The sequence below is a fragment of the Haliaeetus leucocephalus genome, unplaced genomic scaffold (assembly GCF_000737465.1).
Source record: "Haliaeetus leucocephalus isolate CR32 unplaced genomic scaffold, Haliaeetus_leucocephalus-4.0 Scaffold450, whole genome shotgun sequence".
Lineage (NCBI taxonomy): Eukaryota > Metazoa > Chordata > Aves > Accipitriformes > Accipitridae > Haliaeetus > Haliaeetus leucocephalus.
In genome coordinates, this window is record NW_010972886.1 from 19,072,382 (window position 1) to 19,092,616 (window position 20,235).

At 39.4% G+C, this 20,235-nt stretch overlaps 1 protein-coding gene across 2 annotated transcripts in view; it reads right to left on the reverse strand.

Annotated features, from left to right (window-relative positions):
* The window catches only part of XRN2 (5'-3' exoribonuclease 2), a 52,035-nt gene that overhangs the window by 9,054 nt on the left and 22,746 nt on the right, over positions 1–20,235 (reverse strand). For both annotated transcript variants that reach the window (XM_010574907.1, XM_010574908.1), the window contains 11 exons: positions 18,950–19,057; positions 18,773–18,862; positions 18,180–18,252; positions 14,667–14,750; positions 13,835–13,932; positions 13,670–13,749; positions 11,765–11,821; positions 9,652–9,720; positions 9,419–9,553; positions 7,886–8,013; positions 1,569–1,629 (listed from right to left, as the gene is read on the reverse strand). In XM_010574907.1, coding sequence (XP_010573209.1) covers positions 1,569–1,629; positions 7,886–8,013; positions 9,419–9,553; positions 9,652–9,720; positions 11,765–11,821; positions 13,670–13,749; positions 13,835–13,932; positions 14,667–14,750; positions 18,180–18,252; positions 18,773–18,862; positions 18,950–19,057 — 983 coding nt within the window. The remainder of the gene's footprint in view (positions 1–1,568; positions 1,630–7,885; positions 8,014–9,418; positions 9,554–9,651; positions 9,721–11,764; positions 11,822–13,669; positions 13,750–13,834; positions 13,933–14,666; positions 14,751–18,179; positions 18,253–18,772; positions 18,863–18,949; positions 19,058–20,235) is intronic.

Sequence of the window (20,235 nt, forward strand, 5' to 3'; positions counted from 1 at the left end):
TCACGAACACCGTCTATCTGCAAAAATGCTCTGAAGTACCTGGACAGTGTGCAGTCACTTCTAAAAATATTAGCGCAAACCAAGCACAGTAACCTTATGATAGGATTCTAATTAGAAAGACAGTCGATTATTACAATTGCAATAAAAATATGTATTTCAAGTGAGAAACGAACAGAATTTCTGGCTGAAAGTTATTTATAGGTGAGTTGATAAACTCTTCCACTTTGGGAAAAAAAACCCAAACAAACCCAACCCCAAAAAACCCACCAAAAAAACCCCAACCCACCCAAAAAAACCCCCACAGCCTGGTAAAATGATAGGAGTATAGCATTGTAAAAGTAATGACAAGTTACAGACCTGTAGCAATATTTCACAAAACGGTACTACATAAGTTGGATTTAATTAAGATGTAGGAATACCAACTCCCATAGACAAAGTAATATTAAAGTTTGTAATGCAAGATTCATTTATAATGCAATATTCCACATTGACGTGGCACAGGACAAGGGAGCTGGACTTATTTCAATAGGGATCAAAATGGTTGCCATGGAAAGCGTGATTGTGGAGAGCTCAATAAATTCTCCCAAAGCTTGTATTTCCAATGGTTAACATTTGCAAATAAAACCATGAAAAAAAAAAAAAGCGTGCCCCAGAGCAGAAGCTTCAAAGATCTTGCATACAGTCTCATTCCTCCATAAATATAAATAAATGTCATTATTCATAGCTTTCACAGGTACACTGGAGTTTATAAAGTCCATCTGACTTAAGAACATACAACCTATCCATGAAGGAACGCATGTAAAACATCCCTTATTATCAAACCATGTCACATTCCTTCTATTCGATGGCACTTATTGGACTGCAGATTCCATAATCCTTCCCTGAGTCCCTTCTGCATTTAATTCAGTTCAGTCTTAAGTAGTTAAAGAAACTGTTTTCAGTGGCAACTAATAACTACTGACCTACAGTGACACTGCCCTACAATAGGCTTGTCAGGCCTGAAAAACTTGTACCAAAGAAGCTGATTAGGACTTCAAGAGGTTTGTAGCAAGAATCAATGGCTAGTCTGTACTAATGCTGCGGTTGCAGCACAGAAATGATAAAAGTGGAACACCATTAGTTATGCCTCATTAAGCTCCACAGCCCTCCTAAAAAGAAATTTGTTTAGCCTGTCCAAAATCTAATGCAGTTTTAAGCTCTCTGTGTTCAATTTCATAGTATCTCAAAAGCTTCAATAAGATAAAGGCCAAAGAACCAAGAACGGTACCAAAGCACCAACAGTAAAGTTAATTTTGAAGTCTGAGTTTTAACAGAAAGTGTTTTTGCCTTCTTTTTTTTTAATACAAAGTACTCAAGCCTTTTAAAGGATGAACACCACATAGGGCACTCACAAAATATAAATAAATCATGGACATTAATTAAGTTTAAAAAACCTGCTGTACAGCATGATTTCAAAAAATTTAAAGTTCAAAACAAAGGGGGAAAAAAAAAAAAATTTGTGAAGCCTGGCAGAACCAAGTACATCCTCCTGGCCACATTTTACAAAACTTCAATCCCTCCCGCCTTACCTTTGTGGTGTCTGTTGAAACAAGGGCGTAGGACCTCGCCAAGACTCCTGGGGTCTAAGATCTAGAGGGTAAAATAAAACGTTAAAATAAAAAAGAGCTATATACTTAAAGAACTGTGCTCCATTTATTCTTACACATGCTCAAGAACTTGTTTTAAGAAGTCAAACAGAAAAGCTCAAACTGGATATACTACCAAATATATTTCACCAAGTCGTTGGTTACTATTGCTGATTTTGATAGAGCCCTTATGTCCATCAGTGGCAAGCTTAGTATTAATTAAGAAAAGGCAACTTTTTTTTTTTTATTATGTCCAATAATCTTCAAGTTATGGGAAGACTGAATTTTAATTGCTAGAACTAGCATTGGTTAGTGCTTGGACACTTCACAGCTATCTTCTCTTGAACTTTAAAAAATGCAAAACCATGTCTGTTACCATGACTGAAGACTTAATTTAATGTTTACATTACTTACAAGTACATTAATCACTACACTATCTAAAAAAAAAAACCACCCTATAGATACATATACACACACACCCCGCTGTGCCATCATCATAACACACCATGTTTGTGAGCAACACATATTTAATACTCAAAATATGTGCAAGTTTCCCTCCGATTAGGCTAAGTTATTCTATAAAGCAAACTAAAAGAATGAATAGAGCACGTAATAGAATGAACAGTTCCACTTTATTCACATTTACATATAACTATATAAAATATAGTTATATTTAGGATACATTTAAAGATAGTAAAAATATATAACCTAGACAATATAATAATAAAAATCTATTAATGATCTCTCAGATAACGTAATCAGACTGAATTAAAGCTTTTGGGGTAAAAACTTGGCCCGAGACCTAGCACTGCAGTTATAAGAAACTTCAGTGAAAAAGACCACCCACTTCTCAATTGTTTCTTCTACCCAAACTAACTCTTCACAATGAGATCGCAGTAACAACATTGCTTTAACAGGACATGCAATTAAACCGTTGTTGTTCTTCTAAATAAACTGGTCAGTAAACAGGATAAAAGAAACGGCTAATCAATAGCTCCCTGGTCAGTCCACAACACTCAAATTGTGCATCAATCAAAAACTTCAGTTTCAGTGACACCTTTGATTATTTTCAATAGTGTTTAAGCGTGACCTAATTTCAACAGCTGGTTCCAAAAGTTGTCTAATGGACGTACTGCGATGGGACAGTAACACCCTATTAAACTGCCAATATTCAAGTACACTAACGCTTTGCAATAACTTGAAAGAAAAGGGGAAAAAAAAAAAAAACAACCCAAAAACAGACAGAGGAAAAATCTGCACTTCTCTCCTAACTCTGGCTGGATTGTCTGCAGGCTGTAATGGTCTGACCCAGACGGAAACCTTTCATGGCAGCACTCAAGCGTGCAGGGGAGAGTGCAGGCAGCCCCCCTTGAAGATAACACCGTTTCATCAGGGGAAATAAATTCTGATCCCCAGCAGCATTGCCTTTCTTGCCTGGGCCTCCTCTGGGCAGAGATAATCCAGCCCAGCAATGGCCTGAGCTGCACAGGGATACATGCTGTATTTATTTATTAAACATTACATGTATACACACACGCGCCAATATATACACCTCTCTCTACATATATACACATACATGCAGAGACATATATACTGTTACCAACTGATGCTCATAATCAGGTATAATTGGTTACTTCATATACACTGTAACCAAAACAGTGTAAAGCATCACAAGGACCAAAGGTGGATATAGTGGCACTTTATACTGATCAGCCTGTGAATTACAAGGACTTTTACATGCATAAACAGGCTGTACTAACACGATGCTTTAGTGATGCTGTGTTTGCTTTTGAATACAAGATTAGTGCAACACAGGAAAAGCCAGGCCCCCCTTCAGCTACTTTGGGGGAAACGAGCAATTAAGACTCAATGTTAAACTGAAGCTTAAAAAACCAAAATTACAAAGATGAAATTGCTAAAAAGAAAACCTTAAAAAATAAAAAATTTGGTAAAACCCAAGAGCATCACTATTTTCAATCAGAAAATATCATAAGATGACTTTAGTTCTAAAAATTCCAAAGTTTCACAGACAAAGTTTCACCAGCACCACAGAAATACATGCAACACAAAAGAACTGAGTTCCGCTAAAAACGCTTTCAGATGCCCCAAACCCCTCTATCTGCAGTAACTAATACCTGTTGTTCTTCACCCGCAGCCACCAGGATGAGGGCTAGGTTTTGGCTCTGTCACCACAACCAGACCTGCAAGTCTGCTAGGCTTGGCTCAGTCTTCCTTCTGCTTGCTCTGAGACACAAACTTCCAGAAACCGTCCCCGCTATATTCCAGGATGAACAATGGCCATGTTTCCCCCACCTTTCTCCTCTGTGCAGGCTGAGCTAGGCAAGACCCCAAAGTATCTGGACAATTATACAGACTAATAAAGTCTCTCCCTCCCTGACCCTCCCTGGTCAGAACTTCACATTTTAATTGAAGTTTATGAACACATTTTCCATTCCACTGCCAGGGTCAAATGGTGCTCTAGTGAGAAACCCAGTGAGATGATGCTGGTCTCACCCTGGTACAGTGTTCCCCATTCATACAGACCTCTGCTTCAGGGCTAGTCAAAAACATCTGTCCTAGTTAATCGCTTTCTTCCCATCTGAAAAAGAAAGGACCCAGCTCTCCTGCTGTAACCAGATGTTTTTGCAGCTCTAGGGAACAGTTTAAGGAAGAGTTTAATGAAATCATCATAAAAACATTGAAAGCTACCTTATTACTATTCATTTGTATGGCTCTGACAGAGAACAATCTTTGAGGGAAAAAGCTTGGCGCAGTGAATTGCACTTCAAAAAGGTACAAAATAGGAGAAGAAATGACAATTAATATTTTCTTTAGTCTTCAAAACTTAGGCATTTCCTAGAGCTATAAGGCCAGATAAACTACCTTCTCTAGCAGCTCCTCAAGTAACAATTTATCTAATCAGTGTGGCAATCAAAGACGAGATTTTGTGTTTACTGATTGCACTAATCAAAATCACTTTTCAAATGCAGCTAATTGACAAGTTTACTGACTGAAATGAAAGTCATAAATCAGGTATCCTGCGCTGCAGAAACCAAATATGCCACTCACAGAGTACTGCCATACTGCACTTGACTCCCCAAGTTATCAGCACAGACAATTATTCATCAACTGAAAATTGGCACATCAAAGTCAAATCAGAGAACAGTAAGAAACACCCACAGCAGGCTCTTGAGGAAGAGATGGCACTTTGGTTGACCGCATTGCCCTTCTAGAGTCTAATTTTACTTCATCATACATATAAAAACATAATACATAAAATGAAAAGTTATCTGCATCAATCCCACAAAATGTGGGAATTTTAACCACATCAGCTCTAGTTTTTCAGGAACATGTGGGTTCCGGATGCTTCCCAATCCAATTATGCCACAGCATACAGCTGTTCTCTCACAATTATATAGCTGATGAACACAATTTTGACACAAGAGATAACCTGCCCCATTAAAAACTCAGCATACACCTTCCTGTTCCTTCTAATTTGATTTTCTAGTTGAAGATATCTGTGCCTTGACAGAGACATTTGTGCTTGAACTGAAGGGGCTGACTGCAAAAGGAAGAAGATAGCTGTGCTGTCAGATCTAGGAACACCTTTTGGTACTCCTAGACAGAACGCTGTCTGGGTGAAATTGGCCCATGTGCTCCATTCTGACCACAAATTTCCATCAGAGCAAACGCACTGTCCGTGCAGCCTGTTCCTGTTCAATAAGATGACCACCACCTACTGCAGTGAGGTTCAGAGAGTTGTTGACACGCTCCCATCTTGACAGGTTTGCTTCACACTCAGCCCACACAATCCATAATCCAGAATGTGTTATGGTGTCCGGATGTAGTCCCACTTGCAAAAGCATCCTTCAGTGTGAATGTCAGAAAGACTGATTTCAGCAGAAATTTTGGGCTATGACACTTGGAGGTATTCTTCTAACAAAGGTTTAAGTAAGGGTTTAACCCTTTTACCAGGGTCTCTAACTGGTAAAAGAGGAGTTAAGACACATGCGGCCACTTGGCATCGATTAAGTCAACTGCCACTGTAGTTGGTTGTAAAGAATTCACATTGCAGTCAGTTTAAATCAGAAGTTAATTAGAGTTTAAGACTAATCTCCTGCGACAGCCTGGTATCCTTAGTAGAAGAGGAGGAGAAATACAACAAAATTAACTGACAAAGAATATATTTGCAGCATGTTGCACTGCAGTCTCCCATGAAAACAGTGTGTGCCAGGAACCAGCTTCTCAACTCTGGGATGAAGAGCTCTGGAGAGCAATGGCAGGCGCACAACCCCTGCTTTGTGAAAAAGCCTTTGTACGACAATTGCCGGCGGCATGCGAAGCAGTGTGCTGCAACGGTGGCTGGAGGGACCAGCAGGTTGACCTGGCACCTCTTTTTGCTGCATGAACAGGAAAGCACGAGATCAACCTCTGCCTAATGGAAAAAGCAGCATTAAGGAAAGTGGCACAACAAAAGAAAGAAAGAAAAAAAAAAAAAGCTCAGCCTTGCCTTCAGATTTGTCAGGCACACCTGCAGAACAGCAACTGGGGGTGCCAGAGGCAATTTTAGGGTGATGCAAGGGCAGGAAATGAGGAGAGGAAGGGACACATGAAAGAAAGCCACCAGACAGTTTTTCTGAGGCCAACAGATGGACTGGGATTTCATATCCATCAGTGGATTCAAGCCTCCTCAATTTGAAAGAATGATGGCATTGGGGCATATTTGCATGTGGAGTGCTTCCTATACAACACAAGGTGCTCAGATGCCATGAGGCTGAGAGCTTTCTAAGTACCTAATTGGCAAGAGCAGCTCCATGTACATAAGGCAGAGAAAACTGCCTTGAAATAAGTATTTCCCACAAAGCGTCAAGACTCGAGCTTCAGAAGACTTAAACAGCAGTATAGGGACTTATGGGCTCACAAGTACTTTCTCTCTCCCCCCCAAACCACACAGACTTTCTCTTTTTGAAGATTAATACAAAAATGTGATGTCTGTCTGGTAATTCTGCTTTCCCATTCCCCACACTCTTCTCTTTAGATTGTATTTCTTGTTTGTTTAAAAAAACCACTCATTTTCCTTTAATCAAAGTTAATAGCTCCAGGCTCTCATATTCAATCTACCTCTCCACTTAAATTGATCTGATTCCTCACACAAGAAAGCTTCTGTACCCACTACTCAACTACACTTCATCTACTTTGGGACTGGACAATAAGCTTAGTTCAGAGTGGCCATCAATATTATTTATTCGCTGTTTCATACGCGGCAAAAATGTAAATCAAGTATAAAAAGGCTGACAGCTTCACTATGCAGTAATCTGGTCTTCTATATGTGACAAAATGTTGGAGTTCAAACTTCATCTGTGCCAGATGTTTAAACTTCATACACCTGCATAATTCAATATTGCAAGAATTCAGCTGAACAGTGAGAACTTCTTACTTTAAAGCACCTTTTTAGGCAGTTTAGCCAAGTTTCCTCCTGTCTCAATCCCACCATTACAGAAATGCAGCTCCTAATCACAGGCGAAGAGAGAAAACTAGCACCCTTTTTGGGAGCCCTTCATGCAAGCAATTCCTTCCCAGGATGAAGTAGTCCACTTTAGGTCACACAGGATTTGTCTTAGCACTTCCAGTGACTGACCCACTTGTTCACCAAGCCAACAGCAGTGGCATCCCTGACCTCCTGACCAACTCCTACCACCTCTTTGCCAGAAGTTGCAACACCTACTGCAGGCAGAAGAAGCCAATACAGGACTGTGAATTAGCGATTTTGGTTCAGTCTGGCATCTCAGCACCAACCACAGCTCTTCTGTCAGTCCTACAATCTCTCCTGACCTGCCACTGTGCCTTGTGCATTAATTATTTTCTGTGGCCAGCATCCTCCTCTTGCTGTTCTCTTCAGACACAGAGCACCAAGCTTCTACTAAGTCTGCTGATGCTGGCGATGTTGAGATTCAGCCACATACTGAATATGTTCCAGATAATAGACACTAGGAACCCTTAGGAGACAAAATGCTAGTTTACCTACTGCATTTGAATACTGAGCGCAGTATTCAAAATGGGATCCCACTTACAGGCACATAATTACATTTTAGTACATTTCACTACAGCATTCCAATAAAGGAAGAACAATTGAGAAGAGCAACACAGGGTTAATGAAGATGGATGCCTGAATCCACTTTTTATTTGTAATAGTGTGACAGACCAAAACAAAACAGAAATATTTTTCAAACTCACACATGTAGAAAGCAGAATCCACTTACTTGACAACAATTTAGGAATCTGCTGCTGCCCACTCAGAAGTGGCCTGGTGTACGGGCTCCCGTAAGTTCCAAGAGGTACTGCATTGGCATACATTCCTGGCATCCCTCTTTCCCTTGGCATCGTATGGCTATTATGTGTAGGAAATGGAAAGGAAAAAGAATAGGATGTTTTTTTGAACGCCATCTTACAGCACAGCTGCTACCCAGCCCATGAAATGCTCCAGCTCTCTTCAGCGGGTCAGTGGAGATCGGCTCAAGCACGATGCAGTGACTTGCTTACAGACCAGGGTCCCAGGCATACCACCAACAAAGCACATGCTTTGTGAGCTGGTCCCAGCAAAAAAAATTCTGAAGTTTCTATAGCAAGCCACAATAAGCAGAAGAACATGTATTCCCTGCAGACTGTGTAAGAGTTCAGTAAAACTTAACTGCTGTCACATTTCCTAAGAAGTAAGAGTTGACAGAGGTGCAGGATCTGCAAATATTGGTGTGTCAGTGTTTGCCAGGCCTTTGCTGTTTTTCCTGTACAGAACTACATTCACATGAAGACTTTGATGCTTGTGGTGTCTGCCACCCTGGACAGCAATTTAATGAGACATCATATGTGATCAATAACACAGCTATACTTTTTTTTTTTTTTATAATTACGACATGGAAGAACAGAAGATGGTTTACAAGTGTAGCACTGGAACGATTATGCTTTCCAACACATGAATGGAGGGAAGGGTGTTGCTTTTTCTTCTTCCAGCTCCTCCAGAGCCATAAGATGAAGAAGAAAGTATTTTCTCTTCCTAAAGGGACACTCATGTTCAGCTGCTCACAGAGTTTACTTTTATTTGCTAATAATACAATCTCCTTTAAAACATTATCTTTTCTGGCTCTGATAAATGCATGGCTCCTTGCACCCCCCAGTAAGTAAAAACATTTCATTTTATCTGTAATTCATAACCCCAGCTCATTCTCTCATCCTGTGCTCAGAAGCATTCTCGTACTCCACTGAGCATCTGGAAAAGTTACTTGGACTTTGGGAGAACTAATAAAAACTGACTGTAGCAATGCCTTGAAAAGTGACAATCAAACAGAGTGTATGGTGTAACGCACACTTCGTACAAGGGTTCTCAAAACTCCTTAATTTTTAAAAGCACAAAAGACATTCCTGTCTTCATAATAGTCTTAATTATCACTTGTGTGCAATATTCTCACTGTACCTTCTGTACTTCAAGCAAGTAACCACCAAACAAGTTGAAAAAACAATAACAGTGGGAAAGCTAGTTAGAAATATTTAGTAGAACCTCACCCCAAATCAAGAAGAAATGCAAGGCATTACTGCAAAATTATAGTAATATACAGTTTTCATCAATACTTAAAGTATCACATGCCAAAGTTTCCAGCATGGAATACCAGTACCTAATCTCCAACAGTCCATTCCCACCCCCTCTGCTGCTGCTTTTTTTTTTTTTTTTTAGTTAAAAAAAGGCAATAATCGAGTAGTCATTTCAGCAAGGCAGCCAGTAACAATGCCACCAGTCTTACCCCAAAGTTCTGAATGCTGACTGGTCCAAATGGACTGGTTTTCTGTCTCTGTTAAAACTAAGCTGTGGTCTCCAAGGCCTGCCATCATTGTTGTTTTTTTCCCAGTCTCCTGGCTTCAGAACTGGAGCAGGTTTCCTTAATATTAAAAATAGTTCCATAAATACTTATCAGACCAAATACTCAGATTAATGAAAGAAAATGGAATTATTTGAAAACTGACAACTGATACTTACTTTGCACCAGGTAACACTATAGCCTTGAAAACAAAGTCTTCATCAAATTGCGGATCTTTGAAAGAGATACTAGGAGAAAGTATTTGAGGATTAGGTTTACCTGATAATTAAGACAAGCAAGATTAAACAGTAATTGCTGCTTTATTAACAGTGACGTACACAGTAGAAAATATAAGATTCAAGAACCCATGACTTAAACTGCAAGGTGCATTTCTTGCACATGGATATAGTGACTAATTGGACTTGGACATCTCAATTATTTGCCATGGGGTGACCTTTTTCCTCCCCTGTATCAACAGCCAGTCCAAAAGAAAGTTTAATGTCTAGAAAACAGTTAGTCCTATGTACGGTAATGAAAGTATCTTCTGCAGACCCTTAAGTACAAATCCTCTAGTCAAAGCACTGATTGTACTTATTAAGTTCAAAGGCTGCCACAGTATAGACAGGAAGGATAGCAGGTTGCTATGCAGTCTAGTCAAAAGCGTACAAAACTTAGAAGTGGGATTTCCTCGGCCAGGGAGTTTTTATCCCGAAAGGCGGCTTTGCAGTTGCATGCAGTTCCCTTGGAGGGATATACACCTACTTTCAGTGACACCTCACAGACCCTGCATTTTGAGCTGTCTAGTATTACACAAACTAAATAGTAATAGAGCAAAATGTGGCTGAAAGCTTAACTTCTTTTGGTACAATGCATTATATAGCAGGTTGGGTTTTCTCTAGGAAAGTTCATCCACAATCCTAGCAATTCCAATCTCCTGGTGTAAGTAACCAGGTCTCAGGTAGGTCCCATGAGGCACATGTTTGAAGTACATGGCACCAACCTGCTTCCTGTTCTCTCACTACCTACCATTTGATATAGAAGAATGCTTGGGATGCCAAGAAAGATAAAAGGAAACAGCTAAGCAGAATAATCTCACTCTTCCAGGTGAAATACATCTGTTTTCCAGCACAGAGAATGAATAAGACTTGAAGGAAAGAGAATAATGGTCCCTTGGAAAATTCAGCCGAAGTCACAAGAACTGAAGAGTAAAATCATGACTGCTCATACTGTCTCAAAAGACAGGAAGAAAAATCCTTGCAATGGAGAAACAGACAGAAGCGTAAAAACAATTCAAACCTCCTCACAGTGGCAGATGGAAAGGCAAAAACTACCTTTAACTCATCACTCAAAGTAACTAAATCCCCATTTCAGAACATCCTTTCTACAATATCCTGACAAGCCACAACTTAACATTTTTTACTGCCTGTAGATAGTTGTTCTAGCTGAACCAAGCTATACCTCCTTGGAAGAAAAAATTATGCAGACAGATCACAAGTGATTTTCAGTGTCTCAAGTATCTTTCGTGGCTCAAGTGAAAGGTTATAGGCTCAAGCATTACATACCTATTATACTGTGCCGAATTAAGTGAGAATGACACTAGATCTACAGAAATTTGCTGTCAAGTGCCAGAGTAATTAAAATCTTCTGTGACCACAAAATTTACTCTTGGAAACTCTGCATTGTTTTTCATTCATTATGAAGTCTCTTATTCTCCCAAACATCACATTCAGGCAGTTAGTATTACTACTCCTTTACTTCTTAAAGACGTGAAGCTTATATTCTCAGGCATCCTCTGGGAATTGCTAGGAATAAAAATGGATAAAAATCCAAGAGGCAAAAATTAAGAGCTGGAGAACTTTCAATCAATACCCAATTCTGTCTCAGAGGTTTAAAAGGCTTGATACAGACTATCAAGTTCTGTAGGTGTTGCTCCTTGCTTGCCAAAGACCCAGAAGTCCCAACAGAGAGTGAGCAGAAAAGCAACAGCAGGAAAGATGAGGTGTTTCTGAAGGGATGAAACACACTGGATTTGATGCACTGAGAAATGACTATTTTGGACGTCCCTGTGGGACATGCCACTATGCACACTCTGCTTAACCGCCCTAACCCAAGCCCGTTGTATGTCACCTTGGATTCAATTCTCACAGAAAACCAGAAACGTTTGAAGTAAAAGCTTCAATTTTATTAAGAGATGGTTCTGTTGCAAACTCAACAACACAAAACACCAGAACAAAATGAGTTTTGATTGCTGTATTTTGTACGCCATTGCATTAAAACCCACAGTTTACTTACCTGACTGCAGAATTTTGTGCAAGATCACGCAGCATTGGAACAGGAGACTCCACTGTCCTAGTAAAGAGAAAAACCTCTGTCAAAATGTTGTAACATATTTCTCATCATTTGCTCCACTTTCTCTGTTGTTACCATTCCCGTTCTTCTGTTAACTAAGCCTGTGACACATAAAAGGGATTTCAAAATTAACTCGCCTTTCCCCTAAATCAAATACTTCTATAACCAATGGAATTACTGAATCCTTATTTCTTAATTTCATTACTTTTGCAGCTGGTCTGTGTGAATTCTCTAGTGTCTAACAGTGGGTTCACACACTTCCCACTACCCAGCAGCCTGTTTACAAACCTTAGTACTATTCTGCACCTTGGAAATCTCCCTGTACTGCTAGGGTTTGACTATAAGCAGACAACAGGTCCTAAGAGGGCAGGAGAAGACCAGAGAGACAGACACACATGCAGACACCAGGAAGACACAAACCTGCTTCTCTAAGAAGAAGGCGGCTTTGAAGTAAAAAAAAAAAAAAATAAAAATTTAGCAGCTGTTTTACACAGCACTTAGAGTCTCCATTCTAACTGAGATTTAATAGCCTGATGTGCAGTTGCATGTTAACCCTTTCCTTCTTTCCTCCAGAAAACCTTACCCCTCCAATTCAAGCAGACAAACAACACACTCAAGAAAATTACTCTTAACAATCAGACACCAGATTTCTTTGTCCACTCTACTGTGCACAACTGTCACAGACCCATGTTACACATAGAGGTCACAAACTGTACACATGCTGGCTGAATTTGATCCAAATCTTTTTAGCAAAGTAAGACTTACTTTGAAGCAGCAATATAAATGCCTACTCATCTTCAAAGAATTCCTAGCAAAATACTTTTCTAGGTAAAAAAATACCCATTTCTCACACCCTATCCAGCAAAGACAATGCCAGAAGAGTTTTTTTTCCTCCATTGCTATTCCCTCCAAGAACAGCTCTGACTTGCTCATATTCTTCACAAGCCATGACAAGAATAGAGAAATGTATATTAGTGAGTGTGACCTAGGATACATTATCTGTCAACAAAATCAGAGTGTTTGTGCATTTAATGCAAATGAGTTACTGAACACCTGCTTATGCCTCTAAGCAAAGTTAGATAAACGAATGCATATCCTACAATGCAAAGATTACACTGATAATTTCTCAAACTAAATACGTTATCTAGAAAACAAAAAATATTAGCATTTTTTGTATGCATAGCAGTCCTGAATTTAGTGCTATAGCCTAAATGGAAAACAGCAAAATACATCTAATATATCTCTATCTGGATTTTTCTTTAATGTAATTAAGATTAGCATATAAAAAGCGGAGTTGTTGGGTTGGTTTTCTTCAAATAGCATGCACTATTGGAAATTACATCAGACTGCACTAAATTAACATTCATACAAAAGCAAAGAGGCCAAAACAACATGACTTTACTGAATAAAGCCACTGATCACTACTACTTTTATTATATAGGCCATGTTTACCTATTAAAGTTTGAACATCACTAAATACATAAAAAACAGTCTTCCACAGATGAAATGACACACAAAAAAAGATTCATCAGCAATTAAACACACACATTAGAGTGCTTTAAAGATTTCTGATGCTGCCTTAAAAGCCTAGTTCTGAAATAAATAAACATAAAATAGGATCGTAGAATGCAAGTTTTACTTGCTTGGTTTTTTACATACGCTGATGATAATTCACACCTACTATGAAACCTAGTGGAAAGCATGTTTAGCCTCAGAACTAAATGCATTGCCTTGTCAGAGGTTTTAGTTTTCTCATTGTGGGCACAAAGATATTTTTATTTAAATGCAGACATAACTGAAGGAAATGTCCTTTAGCATCAAACAACCCATACTGAAAGACATACTCACTGATCTGGAAGAACAGCATTTTCATTCAGTGTAAGCTTTCCCTGGATTCCATGGCACAGCTCTGGGGGTATATCCACTGGCTATGGGAAAAATAATTTTTCAGCTGAAGCGCTTTATTAGACCTCCAACCATTTACACAATCCCTTAAGAACAACTACAACCTACCTCTGTATTTTTGGTCTTGTACTGTTCTACAATAAAGTCACAAAGTGGATGGTGTTTTCCAACAAAGAGAACATCACCACCAAGGCTATTTCTTCTGCCTAGAAAAGATGAAGATAATGGGATAAGAGTTCAGAGCAAATAGGGAAGGAAGGAATACAGCAGACCAGCACACTGCACTGTTTACATCTCCACAAAAGGAAAGCTTCACTGTGATTTAGGAGAAAGCTTTGAACATTCCTTGAGAGTGTTGGAAAGACAGCATCTCTGCCCAGAACAGGATGTCTTTGGTCACAAGGGTGGTTGGCAGACAGTAAAATAATGGGAATCTTGTGTTCAATGCAGTTTACCTACGAGAACCAGCTATCACTTTTTGTACAATGGAGAAAATAAGATGTACATTTGCCTATATAAGCTGAACATGAAGCTTCACATATCGTAACTAGACACAGCCAGCCTACTGGTCAGAACAGCCAATACACCTATCAAGTTCTACCATCAACTCTAACCTTGGAAACAGAGTTTATTCTTTTGATTACAACATAGTTGTCTAACAAATACTTTGACAGTGTATACTGGTAGAAGCTTTTCATACAATTAAGCTACCATCTAATTTTCAGGTTAAGTCTTCTGCAGGTCTACTTGAGTAAAAGCAAGGTAAGTGAAAGCTACAAAACCAAACCCATTGAGGATCATTCTAATTACCAGCACCATCCATGAAGAAGAGGCTATAGCCTGCCATAATTCAATCCAACCAAACGTCTATTATACCTTGCTTATTTAGGGTGAAACACAGTAGTAATAACAAGTTATAACAAAATATCATAATTCTTACTTTCTTCAGGAGTGAGGTCAGGGTAGACTTCTTCCAGGGCAGCTCTAAGGCGTCGCTCATCAACAAATGGCAATAACGCAACACCTAGTAAAACCAAAACATTATTTTTTCCACACTTGTTGGGGATAAAAATAAATAAAACCAACAACAACAAAAAGACACTAGCATGGAAAGCGCCAATAGATTCTCTATCCAAGAAACAACTGTTGTTTCAGTCACAGAAAAGAAAACCCTACATTTTCAGAAGTTGTGACCCTGCAGGCTGTTTAGAGAAAAATAGTTCAGTGGTAGTGCAGGTTGAAAAGGGAAGGTTATCTCCAAGCACCCCTTCATTCTCCTCCTCCCCCCCAGTCCTGGGTAGGCACTGGGAAGCAGTAACCTCTACCAACACCTGCCTCATTTAGGAACAAGATGAGCTCAGGAACAGTCATTATTTGTCTCATTTGCTACAGATACTCCCCTGACAGAACTCAATGCTACTTTATTCAAATTAATTTATTAAGAGACAACAATGGAAGAAATCACTCCAAGTTCAGAGACGAGGTGATACAGATATTATCCATTAGGGACTATTCACACCAGCTATTAATTTTCCTCCAAGATAACATGGAGGCTCCTCTCAGGATCAAAATCCCTCACTAAGGAGCACATCTCAGAGTCCACTCAATCACATTGGATGAAACTGGAGAATAGCCTTCCCTGGTGTGCTTCTGTATATGTTTTCTTCTATTACAAAATCAAAAAAAGCACTAAGAAATTTACTATGAAGATTCTTCAAAGATTTACTTCTGTTACCCTTTTATTGGTTGGATCTAGAGTAATTATTTTAGTTTTTATTTTACTTCCCTTAGCATGAACACTAGAGCTTTTTCTGAACAAGATGACAGCAAAGGTTTTCTACTAAACTGATATTCATAGTTTCATATTCGTGCCCGTACCAGTTCTACCGGTGGGCAGATCTCAGACATATTTATCATCACTCTAAGGTACAACATTCACAGAGACTTTGGACTTCCACAGACTTAGATTCCCAATCTAAAACTTGGTCTGCCTGAAACACTTTTGCTTCAGAAGTTAGATCTTTATGTGGCTTTATTAAAACAAATATTATTGTCCTGGAGCTGAAGGAAAGGGGACAACCTAAAAGTGTAATTTCACCAGAAGCTCATACCCTCTCCTAACAAAACCAGTTTGGAACAAACCATAAATGAAGTGTTAAATATGTTAGAAGTTTAACTGAATCAGAATTTTATTTAGCATACTGTAAAATAACAAGGAGCAGAGCTGTACAGCCTGCTGTTGCCAACCTCACCAAACAAGAAATCCACACTGTCCCTGCTTATGAAGTATGAGGATAATCTTCACGCAGACTGACTACTGCTTTATCAAAGACAGCACCAGATCTCAGCCAAGTTCAAATTTCAGCTGGAATATAACTACTTGTGAAGGGAAACAGTGATAGGCCTACCCTAGAAAACAAACAATTTATTTTCACCTTCACGACACGCTGGTGGAATGACAACAAAATAGGAGGTGTTCATAAGCCAGGAGATCACAAAAAGGATCAATGCTGAGCTTTCAGAAGCATAATAACATCTCTAAGAGGAAGAAGTTCAAACATTTCATTAAGAGGACAAGGTATACTAGATGCTTTTTAACCAAGATAGTCTGTACTTCCAGCTTGCAAAATATTTCTTGTTTCACAACTGCCTCTTAAACATGAGAATTCTAGATGTTAATTCAGAACAAAGAGTTTACAAGGCAATTAAGCATTAAATGAATCAAAAGTAATGTTACAGCCCACAGAAAGCATGTGGGAGCTACTTAAAACATTACTGCTTTAGACTGTAGATTTGATAACTGGACAAACGGACTAAGGAAAGTTGCCAGAATTACAACAGGGGTGAGAAAGGGCTTCACGTTATAGAGGGAAAACCTGCTATGCAACATGTCTCACAATACCTAGGAATATTCTCTTTGATTTTGGAACACTGTCCCGAGTAAGATACTCATAGGTCTAACTGTGGCTATTTCAAAACATAGGTGAGCTGCCTCAGAGGAAGATCACAGAACTGTTGATGTCAGGAGGAACCCCTGGACTTCAGCGTATTAGCGGATGAAAAACCGAATGTGAACCAGCAATGTGCGCCTGCAGCCCAGAAAGCCAATGGCATTCTGGGCTGCATCCAAAGAAGCGTGACTAGCAGGTCAAAGGAGGTGATTCTCGCCCTCTACTCTGCTCTGGTGAGACCCCACCTGCAGTACTGCATCCAGCTTTGGGATCCCCAACAAAAGAAGGACATGGACCTGTTGGAGCAAGTCCAGAGGAGGTCCACGAAGTTGATCAGAGGGCTGGAGCACCTCCCCTGTGAGGGAAGACAGGCTGAGAGAGTTGGGGTTGTTCAGCCTGGAGAAGAGAAGGCTCTGGGGAGACCTTCTAGCAGCCTTCCAGTGCTTAAGGGGGGCCTACAGGAAAGATGGGGAGGGACTCTTTATCAGGGAATGTAGTGATAGGACAAGGGGTAATGGTTTTTTAACTGAAAGAGGGTAGATTTAGATTAGATATTAGGAAAAAAATTCTTTACTGTGAGGGTGGTGAGACACTGGGGCAGGTTGCTCAGAGAAGTTGTGGATGCCCCTATCCTTGGAAATGTTCAAGGTCAGGCTGGATGGGGCTTGGTCCCTTCCAACCCAAACCATTCTGTGGTCACCTAGTCCACCCCCTCTGCTCCAGCATGGTCATGGGCTGCTCAGGTTGCCCTGAGCAGGGTGCCCAGGACCATGTCCAGCCGGGTTTGGAGTTATCTCCAAGGATGGAGACTCCACAACCTCTCTGGGCAACATGTTCCAGTGTCTGACCACCTTCAGAGTAAAAATGTGCTGTCTTATGCTCAGATGGAATTTCATGTGTTTCATTTTGTGCCCAAATAATTATTTATACCTATAACTGAGATATTACATTATTAGCTGTATAGTGTAACCAGCCACAAAATTTGACGGACCTTTAAAATTAATATTCTCGAAAGAAAGAAGAAGCTGCATTAAATACTGTAGCTGTTTCTTTATTCTTTCTAGGCATCCAAATATTTCTATATTCCCCAAAGCATTTTTCGCAAGGTACTAATGAGCCACTGATTGAACAGAACAAGATCCATTAATTAAATGCAAACGAGACAAAAGACAATTACACATTAAGGCTGATAAAAATAGAAAAATGATTAATCTAGTTCAGGACAAATTAACAAATCTAGAATGACTGCTGAAATTAATAATAATCATTGCCAATCCTAAATCAGTTACTGAGCCATAATTTGTTCTTCATACTAATTTCTTTTCAAAAATATACCTGCTGCAAAATACTTCTCCCCCACACAAAGTAACACAAGTTACATGTGTGACTTGGTGTGTCATTATCTCACTAAGATAATTTTCTATTTTCTTCATATTTTTACATAGATTCTTAAGACTAAGGTCAGTATGCTACAGCTCAAAAAAAGAAAGTTGAAATTTCACCTTGCCAAGCGTATTTCTTCCCATTTAAATCAATAGCAAAATCTTCAGGGTAGAAGTCAATTATGCTTGATTCCTGTATTTGAGGAAAAAAAAAAAAAAATCATTAAAGCCAATTAATTGATTCAGAATGCCATGTAGTACTGTACTTCGCAGAGGGCGAGTAAACACAAAGCTAAGGAGGATGCAAAGAACTTTGACTAATAGAAACATCTTTTATTAAATGCTATTTAAACATGAAGTGTGGTAGGGCTCTTCCACTACTTAGAGTATCAAAACAAGAAATTAAGCAGGATAGAATAATTCCAGATAACTGAGTTAAGGTATCTGCTCCCCAATTAAGTTTTGCAAGGTTTCTACAAGAAAGTAAAGAATCTTACTAAAGCATAAGAGAGTCAGGAAATGTTTTTTCTCACTGAAACATCTGAATTCAAAGAATCACTTTTAAGGATCTTTGAAGAATCTCTGCAATATACCAAAAATGTTCCCTCCTGGTCTCCATTATTTTTCTGCCTGAAGTAAGAAGGAGCAAGTCATGCTCACGCAACTGCAAGACAACATAACCTTACAGAGAGGAATACAACAAGGCTTCTTACCGGATCTGTCATGAGCTTCCTCCATGTTGGCGGCAGAAAATTTCCACTTGCAGCTGGAAATACTCCCATAAGTTGTTCAAGAGGCTTAAACTGTTTAAATTAAACAAGCAGATGTAGGACACTTCTAATGAACTGTTAAATCATAAATAAATAAATAAATAAATAAAGATGCCCTACCGGTTTTGAGCCCTTCTCAAAATCTGAAGGCATGTCTGCAATACCCTCAAAGTCAGAAGCAAATGGAGCATAGTGAAAAGGGTAATACCAGTTCCAGGATGCACAGCCCTAGGATAAAGAAACAAGAGAAACAAAATCAGACAAATCAGAAAAGTAAAATAAAAAAAATAAAAATCATGTAGCCCAGTCACTAAAGATGACAAAATTTAGCCCAGCATCAACCAGGAGAAAGAGGAGTCCCCATGATTAGAAAAGAAAGAGCTCTTGCCTCTAAAGGTACTCTGGACTTCAGGTTGGGACTTAACTTTTCATAGCCAGACTAGAGCGAGTGAGTTCACTGGACAGTGAATGGAGACCTCGGGCATTTCCTCGGCAGCACAGAACAGCAGATAGACTTCTATGCCAAAGTACTCTTGCTATGTGCTAGGTTTGAGTCACTAAGGGAGACAGCCAAAGAGACAGGACCTAGCACCAGAACGACACAAAAGACCTTACAGCAGAATCTTAACCTTAGCTTCAGGACACCGTAATGTACCTCATGCCTTTTTCCTCCCCCTCGAGAAAAAACACACGAGCATGTGCACAAAGTCCAATAAAACCAAGCAAAAAAATTTCTTGCAAAGAGTAGGAAATCACAGTCTATCCATACAGTTAATCAGTCTCTGGGGCTAAGCTGAGGAGCCTGTAACAACTGGACACATTTTCAACTTGTGTAGAGTTGCTACCACGTCTCGAACAGGGAAATACACACGGATGACACAGAGGAGGAATTTCCAAGTTCTCTGTAATTGTATAAATGGCAGAATCGTGCCAGTCAGAAAGCCATTACAGAGGTCTCAATAAGAACAGAAGTAGTATTTTTCTGGCAGCACACAGTTTGCGCTACTGTTTATCAATGCAAAATCCCACCGCTAACTTAGGAATATGGGGGACCAGAGAACCCTGATACGATACACTCTACAAGGTGTGAAAATGTGAACAATATTTGTTGCAGGTTGAAAAGTATTCTTAACTGTTACTTTTCTATTCAGTACAAGCCCTAATACACACTTTGAGTAACATTTTGCTTTTCCCCTCTTATTCTTTTGTCTTGAATTTTGGGAAATATAAAGTGCATTCACTTCAAAGAGGCAAAATAATCCTCAAAAAGGAGAAAAAGTAAACTCAAAACATACCAGAACACGATGCACTCTGTAAAGGAAATGTGGCTTTAGAAGGTCTAAGTCAAGTTTTCACCTCCTCAGCTATTTTTCTTAGCAGTACCACTTGAAACAAAAGCCTACTAT